Genomic DNA, 23,821 nt, shown 5'->3' with positions numbered 1-23,821 from the left:
ATGCAAAATTCTTTTTTTCAGGCGCAGCTCTGCATTTTGCACTACCTTCTTTCTTTCACCAATTTTTCCTAACAAGCATGCTCACAAGGAAAAGACAAAGAGAGGATATCCACGAGGATAGCTCAAGTTCATTAACATGCAGAAGGGCGGCTGCCCACGTCCCATCGTTCACTGCAAAAGGAATTTACAACAATGAAATTTTGTACGTAACCACCGATCAATTTTTGAAAAGTCACCAATACTTGATACTGTTCTTTTATGAAAGAGACTTGTAGGTATCCATAATGCTTTATCGATAGGTTGCAAGTATCATTACTGACTCTTTTTTTCTTGGAAGCACTCCCAGAACGGTGGCTGATTTGAAACTCATCGAGTTAGTAACGGACGAATTCATTATAGCTATTTTACCATCATTTATTCATGATCCACATAGGTCTCACATTGAACAGCTTTCCCAAAAGGCTTACGTTATGGGGATATCTACGGACACTGAGCTGGCCCATAAAGCCTTTTTACAATATAAAGATCCTACGAACGGTTTGGGAGACACTCCTTTGCATTTTCTATTAGGTAAATAAACCTTGGTCAACTTATGCTGCGTTGTTGTTACCCGCACAAAATGGGACTGAACTTTACATCTTCGTAGTTTCTGATATAACACGGCTGATCACCAACCGATTTGGTATTTTGGACAATGAAAGCGGTTCTGCGCAAAGGTGTTGAGTTTGATGAACGCTGGAGGGTGTGTTGGCTGAGAATGACTAACAATGAAAGCTACGCAGGGCTGTCTTTATTGTCGAATCAGATACCCAAAACATTGTATACCAGCATGTCCTCAAAGACGACCAAAAATACCCCATGGATGAAATATTTCGAATCCTTAGCTAGGTGGGAATATGAACATTTTGTTTTCTCACACACACACGCCTATACAACCAGAGTCCCAACAAGGCACATGGACTCAATTCTTGCGAACGTCTTGGTTTCTGGCTTTTCTTTTGCGCATAATTGTCACACACACGCTCGGAAACGCATAACCTTGCTTTCTGCGTCTTGCATTCTTTAATTGCATACATTTTTTGCATGATTGCGGCGGAGAGAAGAACCAAGTTGCAAAGTTGCAATTATTTATTTGAAAGAGCAAGGAAAACCCAAGGAACGGTTTAATGGAAGGGTGGAGAATTAATACAAAAGAAAAAAATGTATAAAAGGAAGAAAGCAAGAGGGAGAGAAAGAAAGAAAGATTATATATCATTTACGTATTCTTTTTAGTGGTTCTGGTTCCAGTGGTATCCTTTGCCTTCCTTCTCGTAGCTGGCTTCGAACTTGTCGCCGCGGTTGAAAAGGCTGTCGTTCTGGGGGTAAATTTCCTGGTATCCATCTTGAGCAGCAGCGTGGGATGAGGGAGCAGCCGAAGCAACCTGGGACGGGGGAACAGCAGCGACGATGGAGCTGGAGGGAGCAGCAACAGCCTGAGCGCTCTTGGAGGGAGTGTTGACGAGAGGAATGACGTTGCCGAGACCGGCGGCGCCGTTCTTGAGACCTACACTGCCCAAGACTTCGTTGATGAGATCACGTTCCTCCTGACGCATGCTGCTGGACGCGGAAGCCGAGGCTGCGGAGGCGGCGTAGGCGTGAGAAGCAGAAGCAGAAGCAGAAGCAGCAGGGACGGCAGCGCTGCTAGCGGCGACGGATGCGGATTGCGAGGCTTCGCGAGCGTACAAGTGACGGTTGTAGCGCTGCTCGTGGTAGGCGACGCGTGCAGGTGCAGAAGACGCGGGAGCAGCAACAGAGGAGGCAGAGCGGATTGCAGAGGCGCTGCTGGGATGGGCAGCAGAGGCAGAGGCAGAAGAAGCGGCGGCGGCAGCGTGGACATCCATGTGGTTATCGCGGCGCATAATCTTCTTGATCTGGTCTGAAGTTGAAGCGTAAGCTCTGGCGTAGGCAGCAGCGGACTCCGGCTTGTCAGCAGCCATGGCAGAGGCGGAAGCCGAGGAGACACCGGCAGAGAGTTGGGCAAGGAATTCCTTGAGAACGGCTCTGTGGCCACCAGCACCGAAACGCTTCTCCAAACCAGCAGCGGAAGCAGGTTCAGAGACGGAAGGCATGGCTGCAGAGGCGGAGGATGCGGAAACGCCTGAAGCTGAGGCAGACGCAGAGGCAGCGGAAACGTGCGAAGCAGATGCGGAAGCAGCAGAGTGCTGGGCAGCAGTAGCAGAAGAAGCAGAGACAGAGGGGACAGCAGCGGAGGCTGCGACTTCTCCGCGGAAGATGTTCTCAACAAACTCGACAATGTTGCGCTTTTCGTGCAAGTTGTTGTGCGAGACAGAAGCAGAAGCGGATGCGGATGCGGATGCGGATGCGGATGCGGATGCGGACGAGGCAGCCGACTTGATAGCACTAATGACAGCGGCGTAAGGGATACCGCTTGCGGATTGGGATGCTTGGCCGTAGGCTTGGGTTGCTAGAAGAGCGGCTGCGATGGTGGCGAGTGTGAAGCGCATGGCGATGGATATTAGATCCGTTGGATGCGTAGAGAGAGAAAGAACAAGCTTGTAGAGAAAAGAAAGGCGTGCGCAGATAGAACGCGTTGCCGATATTTATTCATCCTGTTGGAATTCAAGTTACAACGAGCCGTTCTTTCCTATGCTCCTATGAGATTAGAGGAATTTGCCACCAGACCGGTGTTGCTAGCTAACTCGTCAAGGCCAACCAAGAGATCAAGAGACGAGAAATGCTCAACTTGCACTAACTGACACATTCTTGGGGGTGAATTTGGTTCCGTTGGGAATGGAGAAAAAATCAGCGCTTCCGAAGCAAAGAGAACAAGAACGAGACAGAAAAAAAAAGAAGAGCTAATGTTATATTCATTTCAGTAATTATCGATAGAAAATATATTGACAGCTGCATAACAATATTTAGGAGAACGCATATCGTAGAAGAAATAAACCTGGTAGTGATGTAGGTAGACAACAGCATCGTTTGCAGTGTTGTCACGAACCCCTTTCCATTCCTTATCGTTGCCAATAGCCTTGCTGTCGCGAATGCCTCCTTGCCCGTTCCAGTGACTTTACAACATGTTTTTATAACCTGTCTAACAGAAAAAGAATGTGCTAAAACATTTCTTCGCCGAGTAGAAACAGGATGGCAATAATTCTTAATTTTTTTTTTTGGCGCGCTCTGTAATAGCAACAGCTCATACTTTAAAAATTATGGCAATTTGACATAGCTATGTACCGCATTGCAGTTATCACGTTCGGAAGAAGACTACTTCATGCTTACCGAAAGTTGTCGTTGAGAATGTTTATCTTTTGTGGCAAAGGGCTACATGTAATGCTTGCATAATTCGATTGCATGGATGGATACATCGATATTGATCCAAAAACATCGCAAAGAACCGGTATATAATACAAAGTATCCGCTCAAAGATAGAAGCATATATTAACTCTTAGCAAGATGAAACAATGCTGAGACCCGATACTTTATTTGGAAAGATTTGCGCTGCAGAATGTGCTAACTAGCAATAACTACAGCTACATAATATAACCATTACATAAAAGTAAAATCATCAATTATCATCACTCCTTTTATTTGTAATTCCCAAACGGAACGGAGGGCACCGACCGCTTTTAACCTTCGCGCACGGAAACTTTGCAACAAGTAATCCGTCTCATCCGCCCCTACGACTACATGACTTCCATCGACTTTCCGATGCTTTTCTCCACATTTTAATCCATTGCCTTGCGAAGTACCTATGTTTCCATTGGGAAGTACGACCCGATAGTCCTGGACCCAGCAACACACACGAGGGTTATCAGTCAGCCCCTTCGCTCCTTGGCCATGGACAAATCGGTCTTAGAAACTAACCGTATGGAAAGTATCAGGCGTCGCTTTGTAGAGAATGGATACTCGGATTCAGCAGTTGATGATCTTAGCTCTCCTTATCTCGATGCACCGACAATAGCTCCATGTATAAGCGTGCTCAGTACAATTTCATTCAGTGGGCCCGACAACATTCAATTGGCTTATAATAATAATAATAATAACGAAGAAATAAACAGATTCCCAACCGCAAATCTTATCAGCTTCCCCAGCTATCTACAGGCAGCGAAACTATAGTATCACACACCATTCATTGTTTTCCGATCCGCAGTTCTGCATTTCCACGTCGACCCAGATACGGTGCGATCGTCCAACGATTTAGACACTTTATTCGCAACTCTAAATGTTCAACCCCTCCGCGCGATACAGTGCTATACTGGATTTTGAGGAAATATTTGCGCGGTCTGGAAAATCCTTTTGCGCTTTTAGTTGGCTATATTTTGCGCCTACAGAAATCGAATTAACGTTGGACCACTGTAATCTACTGAAGTTTGACGACTTACGCTGGCGATATTCGTGCGAGCGTGCAAGCAGAGCCAGCGCAAGAGGAGACCCCAGGTCGCATATAGTACAAGAATTGATAAGCCATTGGCTTTAACGTACAAGTAGCCTTCTACTTTCTTACCTCTCCTATATTTAAAAAAATCAGTTCACTTGTTCATGTTTTTCGTCTCTTTTTCTTCGTTCTGCTTGAACTTGTCATAATCTGCAACTGTCTTTTTTAACAATATGAATGTTTTGCAGCTGTTTCTCATGCAGATAAAGAGTGAAACAACCGTCTTCCCCGGCATTTCCCGTCGTCTCTGCTTGGATAAGAGCCTGTTGTAATCATGCTCGGACATATGTACCTTTGAAATGAAAACAATATAGACATAGATGTATGAGCCATATCTGATCAGCACACAGAGGTGGCATGTTGGCTCGTGAAGGGCATACGACCGTCAAATAAGGTTAATGGTACTTAGAAAGAATTGAGAAGTTACATTTAATACAGTGTACGCACCTCTTGATGGACATTATACAGCTTTATCATAAAGCGATACATACAGTATATGCATAAATACCCTGGACGTTGATGGTAAAACATTATTGCAAAATTGCACAGAACTGAACGCAGTACGAAGCTAAAGGGTGATTCCTATTTGATAAACCGTAGTGGTCAACATCTCAGATTGTTATGCTCAAATTGAGCCAATGGCCTCTCCTAGAAGCGTTTTCTAAAAGGCTCCAAATGCATTTCTAAGCGCAAAGCTGGGGACGCTTCTTATAAAGATGTATCCGGCGATGACCATTTTATCTCTATTTGTTTACAGTATTTCTTGACCAACGCAAAGTTCCCTCTGGCCAGGCGCAAAGTAGGCTGTTATTGGCGCAAAATCAGTAAGAGCATAGCGCAAAACAATGTCTCCCTAGTGATTGTCTGTTTATATAAACCATGTGTCACCCATCCTTTCTTTTTCTTCTTTTAACCTTTTTCTGATTCAACCCATATTTTGTCCTCAGAGAAGTAAGCGTAACCCTACTTCAAATATCATCTTTTCTCGATTTAACCTATATAATAATGAATCACAGCTCAGAAAACTAAAATACACGTCGCTCATTTCACGCGACCCAGCTTACAACACTTGCAGTCTATCCCGTCATCTCGTACAGCCTCGCGGCATTCCTCGTCGCCATGGCTGCTTTCTTGCGCCCATCGGACCTCCATCGCATTGACTTGCAAGCTAGCTCGGTGGATTCACAACGCAGACTAAAGCATATAATCAGCTCGCCAAAAGAACGCCGAGACGGTAGACAAATTCTTAAATCAGTCCGTATCCACCCGCATGGTAGCAATAGTTCTTCATGTCCAGTTACGGCTTTCGAGGCATTACGCGACCATCCCGCTGCCCAGACTCGACCTTGCCAACAGTTTTTCGTTAAGAGCCGTAATCCAGCGGATCCTCTCGAACTTACCACCATCTCGGCTTGGTTACGTGGCATTGTCAAGAAATCCACGGATTTGAAACCGCTCCTGTCCGTCCAGGGAAATTGGTCGTCCTCGGCTGTCTTCGATCAGCACTATCGTCGCCAGCGTCTCTAGTCTACCAGTATTACGTCCGTTGGGACTAACTAGCAAAAAGCGGAACAACATTGCGTGGCAGATAACATGTTCTGTAAATGACCCCACTGCAGAATTTTCGTCTCGAGGGTTGGAGGAGGATACTCTGCAGTACTTACACGAGGAAATCATTCGCGCAAGGGCCGAGATCGCGCATTCTCGGAGGTGTCTACAAGCAGGAGTAGCTGACCACACCGTTTGGCTGGGCTGTCTGTATCCCGATGCTGGATCCAGGTTACGTGAGCTACGGGCCAGCATCTCCGCTGATAATGCGTCTGGAGTTTCCTGCTTTGGGCCCGCATCTTACTGCTGCTGGAATGCTGCCTGCAGCTATTAGAAGGGCGTGATAAACATCCAGCTGCAACGAGGCAATTCGAGGAAATCTTCGATTTTAGCTAGGTCCGTCAAAGGAATCTAAAGAAAAATAGCAGCGTCAAGTTCACCAATGCAATTCGGACCGATGGCCATGGCCTAGATTTTGTATATTTGCTAAAAGGGAGAGGGAGGGGGACGACCTCTTCCCTGAGCTGGAGATGGAAGACTTCGACAAAGACGACTTGCATCATTATTTTCATTATGGGTGTCGACCCTGGCATCTGGCCTCAAGTCATGGAAGCCGATGCAGCAGATCCCATCAGTATCGCGAATGATCTTCTAGCGAATGTGCAGCAGTTACTGGTTATAAGAACACAAGAAGAAAGATAGAAGAATTGAGGTACCCTAAAAGGCAGCAACCTCAGGACCATCGATAGTAGAGTCTTTCACGTTGTACTTGTTTGCGACAATTGTCACGTCGTCTGGAACCGAGATCGCAATGCAGCTAGAAACATTTTCCGCATTGCGAAATCTGAATCACTATCAGGTGAAAGACCGGTAGAATTTCGATGAAGCACATATATGTAAGTATTTGAGCTCTAGTGAAGTTTGCGAATACAGTAAACTCAATTTTCCAAGAGGAAAGCAGCGCGAACTTGCTATATACCTGTTTCGCTTGTCATTGTCTCTAGTTCATCTCAGTGGAGAATATTTACATCTTTTTTGGCGACGATTTTGGACAGAAAGGCTTAAGTAAGCAAGCCTAATGATTAGAATTGTGGATGTCCTTATTACTATTAATGAGTACTAATCGAAGATGTCCATCTGTGGACACAGTGTCCATTAATGGACACGTTTCAAATGTACTTTTCTGGCCAATAAACACCTCCAACCTTCTCTCAAAGCCAATGAGCGGCTTCATAGCCGTCTGAAGATTAGTGTGTTGCAAATGACAAAGGCCACTTCATAATGGACCCTCGCCTCGAGAGGGGTTGTCACCATAGATCGATACTTCGAATTTGCGGCCCCGAGACGGTAATTTGTAATGAACGTATGGGTCCATATATGATTATATAGATCTTATTTTTCATTTCATATCATTAAACTAGACCAATGAAACTATAACTGTCGAAGGTTTCATGTATTCTGGATGATGAGGAATAAATGCATAAACTACAGTTTACTTACTGTCCATTAATGGACACTTCGAGAAACCCCGCGGACTAGCCAACTTAATCGTCCGTATTTCCAAAACTACTCATAGTATCAATCTCAAATTAATTCTGATCTTGTTCAGATGTCAAAGAGGAGTACATATGTTAAAAAGCGGTGTACAGATGATTTTCATTGGGGAGATATGTGGGCTCAAAGTGTGTCCATTAATGGACACTTTTCCCGATTAGTACCCACTTATATTCACATATCAACGGAGAAGTTCGTTCTCTTAATCGGACCCCGTTACCTTGAATATATCCCATATGGTAAGTAAGCATTCCGGGAGGGAAACTGCAGAAATTCTACTGCAATGCCGGCTCAAGGGGATATGCAGTGCGCGTGGATGTAAATGAAAAACTCGTGTACGCTCACGGGAGGGTTAGCTTGGGATGGTGGTGGAATGTGCAAACGAACGAACCAGACGAGCTCATCCCGACGTAATGATGACAGTCCAACACACTTCGACCGTACCTTACAGCCGTGCGCTCTACTTTAACGGCTGCGTTGTGTTTGGACAACTTTGCATCTGAAGTTGCCGAGCGACACAATGTACCAGAAGTTGAATCAGGGCAAGTGCTTCTTCTTGACCACGAAACCAAACAGAGAGATGTAACCTAGCTTTGCAGGAAATCCAAGGAAGTCTTGTTAAATCCTTTGGTTATCAGCCGCAACGAGAACGAAAAGGTGCTTATTGAACCGTCGGTCAACTCGGTGCGAGTAAGCATCAAGGTCAAGCAAGCAGATGACCTTGAACGCATCTTGTGCCACAAGTTTTCGCGGTTCTTGATGCTTCGCGCAGAAAACTTTGTGATCCTGCGTAGGAAACCAGTGAATGTGAGTGTTACCGTTTGTCTTTTTTTCCCGTCGCGCGCGCTCTCTTGCTGATGACAATGACGTGATGCTTGGTTGCTAGGGTTACGATATTTCCTTCCTGATTACCAACGCTCACACCGAACAAATGTACAAACACAAACTCGTCGATTTTATTGTTCATTTCATGGAGGAAGTTGACAAGGAAATCTCGGAAATGAAATTAAGTGTCAACACTAGAGCAAGAACGGTGGCCGAAAGTTACTTGGCACAGGTAAGGGAAAAGGAGGGAAGGAGCGAGAGGGATGCTCTCCCTCTCTCTATCAATGGGTAGTGATTGATAAAACTGATAAATTACCTCCAACCTCCTTTTGCTCCTGCAGTTTGCTTGAATTGCGGTTATACCGAAGGCGCTTGAAAACAATACAATTGGTCCATCCATGTTTTGTATAGAAGCAGCCCGATCCAGGTGACTGGTGTGTTGAAACAAACAGCCGCGGAATGAATCCAAACTTTGTCCCCACAAAAAATAAAACTATTATCCTTTTATCTATATGTGTATGTGTTCCATGCGTGCTTGATACTCCATGCAATTTCGTTGGTTTTCTAGTTTCCACGAGGCCCCAGGTTTCCCACGGGGTCAATATTGTCGCAACGAATGGGTGGTTGAGATGCAGGTTTGGCACACCCGCCAAAAAAATGTTCCATGACGACGGCGGGCGGATCACCTGATACGTGTCACGAGGGATTTTAGCATTGAGAGTGTCCAGAAGGCCGAAACTTTCTTATTTTGGGGCGTAACTTTACTCTATCTCTGCGTCTTCTCTTTTTATCTATCTACTAAGGTTCTCTTCCTTTCTCTTTTCTCTCTTTCTCTTCCTCTTTCTACATCTCTCTGTCATTCTCCTCCCTCCTCCTTTTTTGTCAATGTCTATGGTTGAGCTTGTGTCCCCAACTGCCAACAACAACAGCACTACTGCAACCCCAAGAAAGAGAAAGCACGATGAGACCGTGGATCCTCAAGACGTGTTCTGTCCGGACGACTTTATCAACTTTATGAACGATCTCGTCGGGCAAGACTGTGGCACGCTGGATCTTACACAGATCCTGTTTGACGCGCAGAATCAAAATGGGCAAGGCGATAATTGCTTATCAACGGGCGACGTGGCAGCTGCGCAGCTGTTTGATAACGCCGCCACCGCTAGTGGTACTGCCGCTGCCGGCGATCCGCTTTCACTCGCATCATTTGCAGCACCACCGTCGTCGGTCATCTTTGACCACGGCGATAACGGGTGGCTGGCTTCAGACTGGCTGCTGCTAGCATCAGAGGGACTGGACCACCAGCAACCACCTGCAGAACAACCACCATCATCATCATCAGAAATCTCGATATCTCCACCACTTGTCGCGTCATCGCCCACTGAATCCTCCTCACTTTCCACATCACTGTCATCTTCGCACTCTCCACCTCCTCCTCTCCTCCCCATTGACCTCTCCAAGCTGACTATCACTATGGCTATGGAGCAGTACCTGAGCCGGCCGCCTTGCAAGCTGTATCCAATCACCGAAGCATCGGCGTCGGCAACCTTGTCGGGTGAACGCACCGTCTGGATAATGACGGGTAAGGTTGCACAGAAGAGTTACGGCAGCGAAAAAAGGTAAAGTTTGAGATATCTCGACCGTGCGAATTTTTTCGATTTTCTCATTGGTGGACCCCACAGATTTTTGAGCCCTCCTCCGGTGACGCTTCTGCTGGGCACACCCTGGTGGACTCAGCAGCAATACGGAAGCGGTAAAGATAGCAACGACGACGATGGCAAGGATGACGGCATTTTCATACACCACAAACCGATTTCTCGGATCAGAATGACTCCTCCATCGCTGAGCATCCGCATGTCAACCAACAACGAGGTCGTTCCTGGCACATTGGAGTGGTACGATGCTGCCACTCGCGCCCAAGCTAGCTCCTCCACTGCCATTTCCGACCCTGGCGCTGTTTACGGCAGATGCATTGCAAAGCATCTCCACATCAACGACGCTGCGGAGAAACGAAAGCAGGTTTCAGTCATGATTGATATCCAGCTCGACAATCATCGCCTGGGAACTTTTCCCAGCAAGCACATCAAGGTCATCAGCAAGCCCAGCAAAAAGAAACAGAGCAGTGCAAAGCATATGGACCGTAAGTATTAATACATGTCCATATTCTCCTCCTTTTCCTTTTCTTGTCTGCAATCAATCGAGGATTTGGAAGAGGAGGAAACAAATGATGACGAGGGACAAAGAATGAAAGAAAGCTTATACATTATTTGTACCACATCTGCTAGTCTATATCCATCACGGTTCAACGATAGCGCTGTTCAACCGCATTCGATCTCAAACCGTATCTACAAAGTATCTCGGAGTCAGCTACAGCAACCAAGAGAACCATAGCTTTGTGACACGGCCTGGATCCTGGGACCCTTTCGTTATTTGGGTGGTGAAACAGGATGCAGCCACCGCCACCACCACCAGCAGTGACCCCAACCAGCCTCCAGCAGCAAGCCAGCACCTACCCCTCCGCCATCCGCACAATCCATACTATCCCCCGCCACCAGAATCCGCCCGACCCATGGGATCCAACCTCCAAGTTATCCATTACAACCAGCGCGTGATCTTGCAGTGCATCGCAACAGGACTCACAAGCCCCGTGATGGTGATCCGACGTGTCGACAAGGGTTCGAGGGTGCTTGGAGGCGAGGGTTTGCCACACGACGAGGCGCTTGGCGACCCAGTCTCGCAGCTCCACCGCATAGCGTTTGAAATTGTGCCTGAGCACGGCGAAGAAAAGACAGTTCCAAGCTTCCTCTCATGCACAGCCGACCAAGTAGGAACGTACGAGGCCACGAGCGAGCGCAAACCGGTCGATGGCGCAGGCGGTGCAAGCAAAGCCGGTGCGTCGTGGAGCCAGGATGTATCCGATACAGCCATGTGGACCGTCATCGGGACAGACTGCTCCATCTACTCGTTCTGGGCACCGCCGTCCACTCCCGGTACATTCGTCACACCTTTCCCTGTAATTACACATATGGCAACGTCCTTGCCGCAGCAGCAGCAGCTCCTAACGCTGACCGGAACCAATCTGAGCGGGCTCTCAGTCTGGTTTGGCAACCTCAAGGCGATCATGGACACACAGCAGTCTGATACCTGTATCTCATGCCGCGTACCAAGCATGCAGGATTTACTGCAAAGCCCTGCATGCGCATTTAATCAAGTCGAAGGCCGACACAGTATACCCATCTCGCTAGTTCGGGAATCCGATTGCATTGTATATCGTACAGACAAATTTTACTTTTTCTAAGTTCTAGACACAACAGTAAATAAAGTTAACCAAAAATAAAAAAGGTATGGGGAGCGTGTGTATATATGAGTGGATGTGTGAGTAGCGGGTGCTGTATATATGGAAGAACGGGGGTGGGTGGGTTTCGTATATATGGGCTTTGTAATATTACGTGTTTACAAAAAGGGGAGCATGTTGTATATATGTATATAAATTAATTAACAGAAAGAGAAAGCGGATCGTTCTTCTTCTTTCGCTTTCTTAAAAGTATCCATAGTGGGATTTCGGTGGAGACTGCGCTGTAGCTGGTGCCAGTGCTGCTGCTTCCGCCGCTGGCGCAAAAGTGCTGTACTGGCTGACGTCTGATACCAGGCTTTCTCGATACCCGTTCATGCTAGAAGACGCCTGCTGGAGGCCAGTATTTTTGTCTTGCCCGTCGCTGTTGCTAGGCGATACGGTAATCCGCGGCGGTGGGTTCAGGTTAGTCGGTAACACGTAGCTGTCATCATCGTTGGAGTTCACAAAGTCTTGTTGTGCCTTTTCGTTGTCGTTGCTGCGATGCTGGAATTGTTGTTGTTGGTTAAGCGTGTTTGCGGCGTGAGCAGCGGGCGGTGGTGCAGCAGGTGCAGCAGCAGCGTAGGAAGTGTATTGTTGCCGTTGTTGTTGTTGTTGTTGTTGTTGTTGTTGTTGTTGTTGTTGATCTGCCTGCATGTTGTACGACGCACGCATTTGGTTGAATGCCTGGGCCAAGTAATTGTACTTTGATAACCGGGCACCGCTGGATGCTGCGCTTGCTCGGCCTTTTGTCGGCTCTCGCTGCTGCTTTGTATTGTACTGCTTGATGTTGTACATGGCATCGAGCGCTGCCGTTGTGGTCTCGGAAGGCGGAAGAACTTCGGGCGAAGGGGCGTCCGGATAGTACAAGTGTAACTCGGTGTTGTTGTAATTATTGCGATTGTTGCTACGCTGCTGCTGCTGCTGTTGCTGATTATTGTTATTGTTGTTGTAGTGGTAATAAGAAGGTTCAAGCATTGTGGTCTTTTTGTTATTGCTGTTAACGATATCCCAATCGTTATCGTCACCGGCTGGCAGAACGGAAGGTGTCTTGGTGCGACGGTGCTCATTGAACCAACTTGCAGTAATGCCACGGCCGCGGTCGAACTTTTTGGGCTTCCTCCATCGACCCACTAAAAATACACACAGGCCGGTGATACAAATGAGACCGACGATGCCGCCCACAATGATGCCTATCAGTGCACTCTGGTTGATAGGCCCGTCGGCCTCGTCTCGTTGAGACGCCGGTGACTGTGATGACGATGGCTGCGATGACGATGGTGGTGAGGGAGTAGTGAGGATAACTGTGGGTTGCTGGTCGGACGACGACGACGATGTGGGCGTTGATCCAAACAAGCCAGACAAATTGACGTCTGTCAATCCGCCTGTAAATGTGCGTGTCCCTGATACGATCATGGTCGATCCATCAACGATACTTTGACTTGCAGGAGTAGTCGACGATGCTGTTTGTTACCGCATTAGCAACGGAGTGAATCTAGGCGAGGGTGTCTTTGAGTATTTACCAGAAGCGGATGTAATGGCTAATAAATCGTTCCTGGTAGCAACGCGACTTTGTTAGTTGAGTGATTCCTTTATCAAAGCATGTACAAGATCTTACCATCCGTCAGCAAATGATTGGATACAAAGGGAAAAGATAATATATTTTCTTTAGCTGCGGGTGTTGCTTGATAGCTTTTGCTGCTGTAGTTGCTTACCGCATGAAACGAACGCGGCAGGCGCGCATGCAAGTAATACCGGAACCAACAATGTCGTCGTCGCTTGTCTCGGTTTCATTCGTAACCGGTGTATACGTTGCTGATGAGTAAAGGTCATCAGTCTGGTAGCAAGGGCAGGAAGGAGGACAAAGGTACGAGAAAAGGTTCGAGTGCATTTACTGTTTGATTTTCTCGTGCAACATTAACCAGAGTACAGAGATTGATTTCTGTGCAACCACAGCAGGCTGGCGCACATACCCAGCTGCTGCTGGACAATCAGCAAGGGGCGAAAAGGAACGAATCAAAGTTATATTAAAAAAGATCACGATCCATCCCACGTTGCATCTTTTTATGCCCTTCTTCATTACTCACCGCAACGTTAACGTTGAAGCATAAGTCTCGGCGCTGGCTTAAAGTCGTGTAGTAATAATTATCTTTATTTGCGAAATGCCACAAACGGATAATGAACTGAAAATTTTAGCGCCAAAGTTATTTGCTGATGTTACCTGAATTCTCATATGATCATGGGTGTCAATAAGTCCCTCCGGGTAACTCACCAGCACCACCACTTCTATCATGTTCCTTGACTCTATCCGTTACCACAGACGATAGAAATATACTCTGCTTCATCTGCACTGACCTGCATGTATCGTCGTATGTTGTCAATCGATAAGCTCAGAAACCGGACAACCACGCTGACAATTTGAGAGTTTAATGAGGATGCATTTTTTACGTTCGTGTCTCCATATCCTATCCGCGGATGATGAGACCTGGAGCTATGCTTAGTAAATATCAGCCTCAGTTTGCAAAGCTTCCCACATCTCGTACGGATAGTCATGGCTTTTTATTTCGGATCTAAAAAGCCTCCTCGAAACGTAACATTTTGCCACTGATGAAATTAGGTTTTTCCTTTTCTTGCATCTCCTCCTTATTGACGGGATCAGCAGTGGCTAGGGGTGCTGCCACATTTTGGTGGCTGCTGCAGATCAAAACATTTCCCACACATACACACGCGCGCGCGTTAAAAGAAGTATCAGAAAAAAGGAAAAAGAAGGAGTTGGTACGACGCAATGTAGTAGTAGCGATTTAGTACAAAAGTGAGTGATGGTCCTTCACAAGGAATACGTCACTGTCTGGTTGCAATCAGGTGCTTTGAATCCACCGAATGTGTCAAACAACCAGAGAGCGATGCCGTTGGTCCATCCAAATCCAGCTTGAACGGTATCTACAAACGTATCAGTTTAGCAATCTCGGACCATTTATCACATTATCCGTTTCGCATTACACTTACATTCACCTCCAAATCCGGCATCGCCGATCTGCTCAACGTCAAACTTTTCAAACATGTGGCCGACATCTGTCTGGTTTGGAAGTTGCTGCAAGACATTGGGGATGTATCCACCGGTCTTGTACCAGGAGCAGAACGCCGAAGCAAGGTATCGCTCAGCCAAGACGTGGGCTGTATCGAGAAGCGAATTTGACTGATCTTTGAACCACTTGTCGACGTTCAACATGGCATTGATAGCAATGTACTGAAGCGGTGGCCATCCGTTGGGCAGATCCCACTGCAGTGTGGTGTTGTAATACGAAGTTGTGAGGATACCGGGATACATTTCCAAAGCATGGCGCGTTTCATCCATGAGATGCGACAGAATTTCCTGGTTTCGCTTGATACGGTTCGGCACAGCACCTAGCCAGATCGGGTACAGACCTGCTGGGGTATAGTCGACGTTTCTTGCATTGCTGGTCAAGTTGTAGTCGTAAAATCCAACGTTTTCCTCGTCCCAGAACACCTTTTCAAATGCTTCGAGACGCTTGGCTGCTTGGCGCTTGTAGTACTTTGCCTTGCGGTTGTTCTTGTTGTGGCTGAACTTGGCATGCCACTCCGCCAGAGTAGACTCCATGCTCCAGAGCAGCGCGTTCAGATCAACAGGCACAACGTTGTCGGTGTTGAGCGAGCGTAACAAGTGGTACGCGCCTGGGTCCTCCGGCAGCGGTTCCTTGTATCGGGTCCAGCGCGATGTGTAATCCCAGCCGCTCTCTGCACCCGCTGCAATGTCTGCAAATAGCTGGTCAATCTCCTTGTCGGTAAAGCTGACGTTGACGTATGCAGTTTCGTAATCCTCGAGGTAGGATTCAGGACGAGGTGCATTGTTGATCACGTGGTACCGGTTCAATGTGTATGCTTTCTTGTTCTTGCCACCACAGTCAACCTGGACGGTCTTGTTCTTCATCCAAAACTCATACTCCTTGTCAAGTGTTGGAAGAGCCTGCTTCACGTAATCTTCGTCCCCGGTTGCATTGTAGTATGCCTTGATCATTTCAACCAGGAAAGGCGGTTGGGACCGGTTTAAATAGTAGATGCGCGCACCGTTCGGGATGAAACCGTACGTGTCGACAAACTCTAAAAAGTTGTCGATCATGTCCTTAGCTTGCTCGTTCAATCCACTCAGCAGCAGACCACGGATTACAAAGTAGCTGTCCCTGTAAATTAAGCAATAATGTGAGTTTGCTTGCAGCAATTGCAAATGGTGGTGGTCTGTGCATAATTTCTAGGGGGCCAAAAGCCAGGGGTACATATGTATGTTGGGCAAATTCCCGAGATAATGCTTACCAATAGTAAAACTCTCTAAACCGACCGCCGGGCACGACAAATGGCTTTGAGACCGGCAGAGTGCTCGAGACGCATCCGTCACACAACGCCGACGTATCAAACTCAAACGTAAGTTTGGCCCAGTACTTGTGGATCTGCAGAGCCCAGCCTCGGTAGGTCAGGTCGTCGATCTTGTCTAGCAACGGCAGGTCGGCAGAAATCGACAGATTCACGGGCTTGACCTCGGTGCCTTCTTGCAAAAAGTTATCGTCGACGAACTTTTGGATGGCCTCGCGGGATGCATTCTTGCCCAATGCATTGAAAGCTTCCAAGACTTGGTCAAGGGGTTTAGATGTCGGCTGTTGATGTTTGTTTCAAATTAATTTTATGAGCGAAAAAAATAATAATTAAATGCTTTATTGTTTACCTTGTCGACAAACGTCTTGGAGTCAGGATACAATTGTGCAAGCTGCACGGTCTCTAGCAAGGGACCCGGGCAGTAGATAGGTGAGTCGCATGTGCGATATTGCTGCTGCTGCTGCTGTGCAGCAACGACCGCAGCCGCACCACACAGGATGCCAAAAGTGATCCGTCGCATTCAGGGAGGAGGGGAATCTAGTGCTGCTGAGAGAAAGAAAAAGAAGAAGTCTATACGAACAGGAAAAGAGCCGTGTATACACACAAAAAATGCGGGGTAAGGGGGTTCACAGAGAGAGGAAAAGAGTAACAATCGCACAAGAAGGAAAAAAAGGAAAAAGCGATGTGGCCGGTATTTATACTGAATCCATCGTCTTCCACACACAGCATCATCATCACTGCTGCAACTCTGAGACATGTACGTAGCACACGAGTTTTCTGGTTTTTCACGCACCATCCCGCCAAAGACGGCATATATGCAAGGCTTAGTTACACCGATTCTCGGCTTATGAAGACAGAACGGCCCCGCATGGGAAAATAATAATGCGGCGACGGGAAAAAGGAGGCGATCCGTCCAACACGATATTTCCATTGTTGTTAGGCTGTGCAAGGTAATACATTGTGTATGATGCTCATCGTCATTGAGAAAAAAAAATAACAACAACGTTGTCTTTGCAAACCCCCTTTTCTGCTTGACTCTCAACTAATTAAAGATTCGTACATGACAGCAAGACTAAAAACTTTGGTTAAACGTGGGGCCGCTCCCGCACCCCGCACCACAGAACAGCGGGACGGGAAGGAAACATACCCCACTTCCCGCCACGTTCAAGGCTCTCCCACCCATCACAACCACCACTTTGACTCCGCATGCACATCATCACAAGTGTCACTCACTCACTCACCCACTCTTGACGGAATGACGCCAGACTAGTTTTGGCATTGTTCCCATGAAAAAATATTGTGGCCTCGTCATCCTCCTCCAAGGTCGACCTAGAAGAATGAGGGTGTGAAAACTTCCACTTTCGCCCTTTATTCACAGTCAATTATGCTTTCATATTTGTCCACCGCAATGCTTTTCTGCAAATCTAGAATATGCATGGCAAAAAGGAATTTGATATGGATCCGCACCTGTTGCTAAGCGATAGTTGCAGGATAGGGAATAAATGGAAACTTTATTCGCTGTCCGACGAAAAAGAAACGACGGAAACTACTGTTCGCTAACTAGTTGTTCTGCTAAATTCACACAACGAAAACTGCGCTTCTGCTTTTGATTTGTCATCCATCTATGTCTTAAAGCATAGATGACATTGCAAGATCTGCATGGATACGATGCTTCTAGATGCAAAGCATTAAAAGATACCTCACAGGAACACTGATGTGACGTGCAATTGCAGCATGCATGTATGTAGTACTACTTTGCCTGCACAGACAGACAGACACAGATCTCGCGATCAATATTTTGACAGCGGATGGGATGGGAAGGGATCGGGACCGATCGGCGGTGGTGGGACCAGTTCATATAGGTTGATCGGATTGCTGGACAAGATCAAGTGGATCTCCCAGCGGGGAAAGCTTTATCTCTAGATGAAACTCTGCTGTCGTTATCGAATCATTAGTAATTAGTCAGACGACGACGACAATGACGGACGGGAAATACATAGCAGGGAATGTCAATTTCTTTTTTCAATAAAAAAGTTTTTGTTTCTATATGTTACAATGTTGTGGGTGCGAATGAATTATTACAATGAAAAAAGAGTGCAATGCTTATTATTCTACGTGGATGCAATCCAAAACAATGCTTTGCATGGATGCATCGACCTCCCGGATACGCGCCTTGACAACCTGTCCGACTTGGAGGTTGCTTGGTACATTTTCTAACCGTCCGCGGATTCCGAGTTCCAATATGGTCCCTGAGGCGACCTCAATGCTTGCACCGAGCTTTGATTGGCCACTCTTGCTCTCTCGGCTCACAAGGCATGTCCACTCCATGTCGCGACCGTGGCTCTCGGCCATTAACCGTCGTATAAGCTCAACGACCCAGAATTGGACGCTTCTGCGCTCGAGTCCAGACATGAGTTTCTCTCTAGCCTCGATTCTAGGCCCGAGCCGATTCAATGCTTCCACATCGAACGGCATGGGCTTGCCGAGCAAATGCGCCTTGAGCTGCCAGTGCGTCACAATATCCATGTACCGTCGCAGCGGCGAAGTCACTCTGGCGTATCCGTCCGGGATGCCCATCAGTACATGCGGCTGCCCCGGTACTGTCGACAGCGCTGCAGGCGGGAGCACTTCCATATACCGGATCATATCAGCAATCTTGATCTTGCCATTTATGTCCCGCAGCGAAAGCATCTTGTTACGCATGTCGAGTTCGTCCTGGGTCACACTTTGCGGCCACGTTTGTGTTCGGTACGGCATCGCTACACCGTGCTCCTTAGCGTAATGCGTCGCTACACGGCCACCGACAATCATTGTTTCTGCGATCATCTTTCGCGCAGGAGAGGTCGAGCTCTTGTCGAGGGATACACGGATTGCAGGCAAATGGGCTGCGTATTGTGGCTCTGTAAATGAAAAAGCAGGTAATGGAAGCGGGTTCGGATCAATGGAGACATTTGGGCTTGGGAACCCAAAGTTAACAGCACCGCATTGCAGCCGGAATCGATAGTGTTTCTGTGTAATGTGGTACAAGTCGAGCAGGTCTTGCAGAGTATTGTTGTCAATTACGGTTGAATGCTGTTGTTGCTGCTGATTATTACTATGCTGATTGTCGCTGTGTATTGTTGGTATGGAGGTAGGATGTGTGAATGATCTGGTCAGGTCAACTAGCGGATCAGCTGCATCGCGTGGTATCGAGTGTTTGTCGTACAATATGTCAAGATCGTCATAGTAAATTTTCTGTACATTCCTCACTAGACTCGGGCGAACTTTCCACGCCGTCAGATTGCCGCTGTCGTTAATTTGTGCGCTAAACGTCATGGCATACTGAGATCCGTCAGCAAGTTTCTGAGCCGTTGCACCCAAACTAAACTTTGCGGCAGAGAGAGCATTTGGAAGAATAGGGAAATGCTGTTCGGGAAGGTAGAGAGTTTGTACTTTTTGTTGCATAATGTTTGCAAGCTCGTGGCCTGGTGGTATATAAGCCGACGGATCAGCAATGTGTACATGCAACCAGGTCGCTCCCCCGGGTATCCGCTCAATCGATACGCCATCGTCAATTTCTTTTGCAGAAGGATCATCGATGGTGTACACCGGTAGGTTACCAAAATCATGACGGATCGCATCACACTCGTCAAGGTCGTGCATTCCATCCACAGAATCTTGCTGTCCTCCTCGTTGTAAAAACAGTTTAGCATAGTGCTGCATTCGCTCGTCATTCTTGGCAGACCGCTCCGACCATATCCATTCCTGCATCACATTCGCTGTCTGCAGCAAGCTCACGTTATCCCACGGTTTGAGCATGCCAATCTGTCTGAGAAACTTGATGGCGAGCGATGTGTCAAAGAACAACTCGTCGTAGCATTTGAGTCCCTTGAGTATCGTCGGTACAAACACTGCATGCGGTGGATCGACAATGACTTTGGGCGACTTTATCCAGTCAGCAATAAAGTCGATAAACATCTTGTCACTTTCGGTTAATTTTGAGGCATAGATCTTGCCTGTGTCGACCGCAGACGGCGACAAGGTACCCAGTTGAGGATCTGCGTGTGCTTCGTAAAACTCAATAAGCGCTCGTGCGCGTTCAAGGAATCCTGTGTACACGGCACTGCGCGACCGGATCCATTCTACAATCTGGGTAATATTTTTCGTTTCCTTTGCTGATCGCAGCATCCACATTTGCGTGATCCGTACGCTGGCTGTAGGCATAAAGTGAATATTATTTGCTACGACGTAGTCGAAAGTGGCGTGGAGCTGCTCGTATGTCGGGTTTTCTGTAGAGAATGCATATTTTGACAACTCTTCCAGTGACACTTTGGTAGCCTCGCCGGATTCATTCTGGAAATGCGTGTACATCTTGCTTAACGAACGAAGCGCTGCACCCTTTTTCAAAAAGATGGTGCGTTGGTAATCGGAAATGGCACGCTTGAATTTATCTTTTGGTGGATGCTCCATCGTTTCTGCACCAGCGTCGAACTCCACTGATAGGTCGAGCAATTTTGAAAATCCAGGGACTGCAAATGCAACGTTGTCGCTCGAGAATTCCTTGACATCGCCGTTCCTTAACATGATACCGAGTATCTGCCGTCGACCGCTGATCTTCTTTTGCGAGACGACAACGCCGCTGTATCGCCCATTGCTGCTCATCTCTCTTCAGTAAGCAAAATATATCCTTTACACAGTTAACTTTAGTTCCCTTACCTAAAAGCCTCTATATAATCTCCTAATTGGTATATCGGCAAAGTAGATTCTACGCTCGTGGTTTCCAATGACTTTGCAGCTTCAGGGTCGTTCACGAGGATATCTGTTTCCTTCGGCGTCTCTTGAACGATATCAACAATGTCCGGAGACGTCGTACCCTCGATTGTCGTGACGGTGCTAGCTGTATGTTTTGCTTTCTGTGCCACCTCATGTTTCCTCTTTGGCTTGATTAGACGCTTGATCTCGTGCGTTGCTGCCGCTGTGTTCTTGGATCTCGTCAGTGCTCGACATGTCGTGTGCGATTGAGAACGTGAGAGCTGCGTAAAGGACGCCGCTGCTACCCGTAGAGTCGATCGGTGCATAGTATGTCAGAGAGCGGCCGCAAGACGCAACACAAACCAGTAAAGTACCCCTGGCACACACACATAGAATACACTTTTAAGCCAGCAGCAATTTTTCACTCTCTCCCCCGGAACTTCCGATCCGGCAACCGGGACAAGCCCTTGAAAAGATTTATTACGTTTTTACGCAACGCATCCTACATCTAGCTTCTTGTCAATGCAACATTCTGAATACTCGTCCACCTTTTGACTGAAACTCTCTTCTGACAGGATACACCGCCAGTTTTCATCAGTGCCTATTTCTTCTTTGCAGCATTCACGAGTAGCAGCATCCGCGAGTTCTTGCGAAGGTTTGGCTTTTGAAGGCGTGCATTGGCACCATCCTTGAGCAGATACGAGAGTAAATTGAAGGAGCAGTAGCAATGTTACCAGCGTCTTGGAACCGAGAGTGGTCAGCAGCATTGGGAGAGAAGAAAGAAAGCAGAGAACCGGAATTCTGCGCTTATATTTATACGCAAGAGCGGCGCCCCCTGCAGCAGCAACTGCGAAGCATCCCCTTAATTTCTATATGCTTTGCCGAGGCGGCAAGCTTTTACATAGACAGCCAGCAATGTTCACGAAATTTATTCGCAAAAAAGCAAGAGAAGAAAAGAAAAAGGGAACACGGAGCAGGGTTAACGAAAAAATGCGATAATGATTATTGTACAAATAATACTGAGCAGCAGCAGGGATGATGCTTATTAGCTCGTCTTTCCGCTGGTAGTAGGAGTTGTTGATGATGAGGATTTGCTGATTTCGTCTGTGCTAACCAAGGCTGCTACCTCGTTGTTGTTCGGTGACGGCGGTGCCGAGGAAGGTTGTCCACCTAGTTAGAGCGCCAACAAAATCAGACCACTCATCCCGTCCATTGCCCAAAATGGATTCTATCGCTTACCATAATTGTTCAAAAATGCATCTAGATCTACGTAGTCTAGTTCTTCATCGTGCTTTGAAGGATCAAAGCCCAGTTGCTGTGCCAGTGCCTCAATGTCCACGCCCAGTTGATCAATATCTTGCGAGATACTGTCTGCTGTCTTCATCGCTGACTCTATGCTCTTTGTCGTGTCAACCAATGACGGGGCGGTCGTCAGGTGGGTATCTTTTGAATTCGTGCTCGGTTCTAGCCCGCCCCTAAGAAGACTAGGATCAAGCCCCGGTACCACAGCAGTGCTAGCGGCTGTTGTTGTTGTTGTTGTTGCCGTTGCCATCGGTGCAATTGTTGTGTTTGCGCCAACGTACGCGTCAGAACCAGTCAGTTGTGATAGCATGTTAGGATTGTCCTGTGCTAAGCTTAGTAACTGCTGTAAGCCTTGCATTTGCTGAGCTTGCGTGAGTGAGGAAAAATCAAATGTCGGCATTGAAGGTTCATTGCCAGCTATCACGCAGACAGTTTTTTAGTTTTCCGAAATTCATGCTAGCTTCAAACCCCTTAAACTTTACTTACTTGGAGCAGTGAATGCTGTTGCAGCTGCTGCAGCATTGTCAGCGTGTGCCAAAGTGGTAGTTGGCGGCGGTGGTGGTGCTGGCGCAGTTGCTGTGTTAACGGCAGATGACGGCTGCTGCTGCTGCTTCAATGTCTCATTTTCGTTCAAGACATCGCCGAGATCGAGTGATCCCAAACGAGTTATTTTAGCTGGCCGCTGCTGCTCTTCATCTGTCTCATCAGAATCCACTGGATACTGCGAGTAGTCCGTTTCTGCATCGCCGATAAGCAGCCGTCGTTTTCTGGGAATACCAGTTCTTTTCTTATCATTAGAGAATACCGACGCAAGGAAGCGCAGGATTTTATCAATGGTTTCTTGGTGTCGCTGATGTCGTTCCCTTGCAGCAAGAGTTTCCTGCCAAAGGACTTGGTTGTCTCGCTGGATATTCTTGAGCTCGGTGCTGATGCTCATTTGATGCTTTTTGATCGCAGTAATTTCATCCATGATATGCTGAAAATCAACGTTCCCCTGCTCCTTTTCATCCGGGTCTCGGCCCTTTTTGCGAGTAACGAGCAGCAGCAAATCCGGCTGGTCTCGCTGGAAATTTGGGTTGCTAAACTCGAGCTGTTCTGCGTCGCCTTCAGGAAGAAGCACGCCTTGCTGCAGATGCGGGACTTTGTGAAAACCATACATGTTCAGCTGCCTTACAAATGATGAAAAGTTGCCATGTTTGAAGAATCTAGGTAAAACTTTGTTGGCTAATTCCTGCTGCCGAGTTACCACAAAAGAGGTGCCGTCCTCGGACCACCGAATAAGATCGTTCGAAGCGGGGTCGCATACCATACTAGAGAAAAAAGATAAAGTTTAAAAATGCCGCGACTTTTCACGCAAGAACAGAGCGACAACCTACTTGTACAGTTTATTGAGGAAGGGAGGCACGTTGCGCTGCATTACAGGCTTCTGAATCTGCGAGGGCGATACCAGCGCAGTCGACATGGGTGATATTGTCGCCGGTGATTCGTTTCCGAACACCGGGATTGGGGTTGGAGGTAAACCAACCGAAGTAGCCGGTGACGAAACGTTTACGGTGTCCTGGCGCGTAAGCGAGTTGCTTCGTTTGCTCATGAGGAAAGAAGGACTAACAGAATCTAGAAGGTCACCGACGTTTTTTTTCGTTCTGCTCCGGATGAATTTAACCATCGCGATGCAGATTCACACTCCGCTGGATCGCCGCTGGCATGCC

General features: G+C 47.3%; 11 protein-coding genes across 11 annotated transcripts; 4 read left to right on the top strand and 7 right to left on the bottom strand.

The window, feature by feature from the left end:
* Window positions 1-77: 77 nt before the first annotated feature.
* Window positions 78-888, top strand: VTP01DRAFT_9263 (uncharacterized protein; the record flags this gene model as incomplete). The annotated part of the gene is made up of 5 exons (XM_069388476.1): window positions 78-271; window positions 338-373; window positions 434-570; window positions 647-716; window positions 783-888. The coding sequence occupies 5 exons, from the start codon at window positions 78-80 to the stop codon at window positions 886-888; spliced, it is 543 nt and encodes a 180-aa protein (XP_069240769.1).
* Window positions 889-1,268: 380 nt separating this feature from the next.
* On the bottom strand, window positions 1,269-2,504 carry VTP01DRAFT_9262 (uncharacterized protein; the record flags this gene model as incomplete). Its single annotated transcript, XM_069388475.1, has 1 exon — window positions 1,269-2,504. One exon carries the CDS (start codon window positions 2,502-2,504, stop codon window positions 1,269-1,271), a length of 1,236 nt encoding a protein of 411 aa, XP_069240768.1.
* A 3,053-nt stretch (window positions 2,505-5,557) lies between these two features.
* Window positions 5,558-5,965, top strand: VTP01DRAFT_9261 (uncharacterized protein; the record flags this gene model as incomplete). The annotated part of the gene is made up of 1 exon (XM_069388474.1): window positions 5,558-5,965. The coding sequence occupies one exon, from the start codon at window positions 5,558-5,560 to the stop codon at window positions 5,963-5,965; it is 408 nt and encodes a 135-aa protein (XP_069240767.1).
* Window positions 5,966-7,776: 1,811 nt separating this feature from the next.
* Window positions 7,777-8,715, top strand: VTP01DRAFT_9260 (uncharacterized protein; the record flags this gene model as incomplete). Its single annotated transcript, XM_069388473.1, has 5 exons — window positions 7,777-7,779; window positions 7,964-8,082; window positions 8,140-8,347; window positions 8,427-8,597; window positions 8,707-8,715. 5 exons carry the CDS (start codon window positions 7,777-7,779, stop codon window positions 8,713-8,715), a joined length of 510 nt encoding a protein of 169 aa, XP_069240766.1.
* A 7-nt stretch (window positions 8,716-8,722) lies between these two features.
* On the bottom strand, window positions 8,723-9,031 carry VTP01DRAFT_9259 (uncharacterized protein; the record flags this gene model as incomplete). Its single annotated transcript, XM_069388471.1, has 2 exons — window positions 8,723-8,835; window positions 8,941-9,031. The coding sequence occupies 2 exons, from the start codon at window positions 9,029-9,031 to the stop codon at window positions 8,723-8,725; spliced, it is 204 nt and encodes a 67-aa protein (XP_069240765.1).
* A 219-nt stretch (window positions 9,032-9,250) lies between these two features.
* Window positions 9,251-11,660, top strand: VTP01DRAFT_9258 (uncharacterized protein; the record flags this gene model as incomplete). Its single annotated transcript, XM_069388470.1, has 3 exons — window positions 9,251-9,981; window positions 10,045-10,502; window positions 10,648-11,660. The coding sequence occupies 3 exons, from the start codon at window positions 9,251-9,253 to the stop codon at window positions 11,658-11,660; spliced, it is 2,202 nt and encodes a 733-aa protein (XP_069240764.1).
* A 240-nt stretch (window positions 11,661-11,900) lies between these two features.
* On the bottom strand, window positions 11,901-13,526 carry VTP01DRAFT_9257 (uncharacterized protein; the record flags this gene model as incomplete). Its single annotated transcript, XM_069388469.1, has 3 exons — window positions 11,901-13,156; window positions 13,217-13,234; window positions 13,409-13,526. The coding sequence occupies 3 exons, from the start codon at window positions 13,524-13,526 to the stop codon at window positions 11,901-11,903; spliced, it is 1,392 nt and encodes a 463-aa protein (XP_069240763.1).
* Window positions 13,527-14,520: 994 nt separating this feature from the next.
* VTP01DRAFT_9256 (uncharacterized protein) lies at window positions 14,521-16,599 on the bottom strand (the record flags this gene model as incomplete). The annotated part of the gene is made up of 4 exons (XM_069388468.1): window positions 14,521-14,633; window positions 14,700-15,892; window positions 16,023-16,360; window positions 16,429-16,599. The coding sequence occupies 4 exons, from the start codon at window positions 16,597-16,599 to the stop codon at window positions 14,521-14,523; spliced, it is 1,815 nt and encodes a 604-aa protein (XP_069240762.1).
* A 1,586-nt stretch (window positions 16,600-18,185) lies between these two features.
* Window positions 18,186-21,136, bottom strand: VTP01DRAFT_9255 (uncharacterized protein; the record flags this gene model as incomplete). The annotated part of the gene is made up of 2 exons (XM_069388467.1): window positions 18,186-20,712; window positions 20,775-21,136. 2 exons carry the CDS (start codon window positions 21,134-21,136, stop codon window positions 18,186-18,188), a joined length of 2,889 nt encoding a protein of 962 aa, XP_069240761.1.
* A 162-nt stretch (window positions 21,137-21,298) lies between these two features.
* VTP01DRAFT_9254 (uncharacterized protein) lies at window positions 21,299-21,577 on the bottom strand (the record flags this gene model as incomplete). The annotated part of the gene is made up of 1 exon (XM_069388466.1): window positions 21,299-21,577. The coding sequence occupies one exon, from the start codon at window positions 21,575-21,577 to the stop codon at window positions 21,299-21,301; it is 279 nt and encodes a 92-aa protein (XP_069240760.1).
* A 278-nt stretch (window positions 21,578-21,855) lies between these two features.
* Window positions 21,856-23,703, bottom strand: VTP01DRAFT_9253 (uncharacterized protein; the record flags this gene model as incomplete). Its single annotated transcript, XM_069388465.1, has 4 exons — window positions 21,856-21,980; window positions 22,050-22,529; window positions 22,599-23,422; window positions 23,489-23,703. The coding sequence occupies 4 exons, from the start codon at window positions 23,701-23,703 to the stop codon at window positions 21,856-21,858; spliced, it is 1,644 nt and encodes a 547-aa protein (XP_069240759.1).
* Window positions 23,704-23,821: the final 118 nt, after the last annotated feature.

This window comes from Rhizomucor pusillus, assembly GCF_041956525.1.
Source record: "Rhizomucor pusillus strain CBS 183.67 unplaced genomic scaffold VTP01scaffold_6, whole genome shotgun sequence".
Lineage (NCBI taxonomy): Eukaryota > Fungi > Mucoromycota > Mucoromycetes > Mucorales > Lichtheimiaceae > Rhizomucor > Rhizomucor pusillus.
The sequence above is the reverse complement of the archived record's forward strand: the minus strand, read 5'-3'. Positions and strand labels throughout refer to the sequence as shown.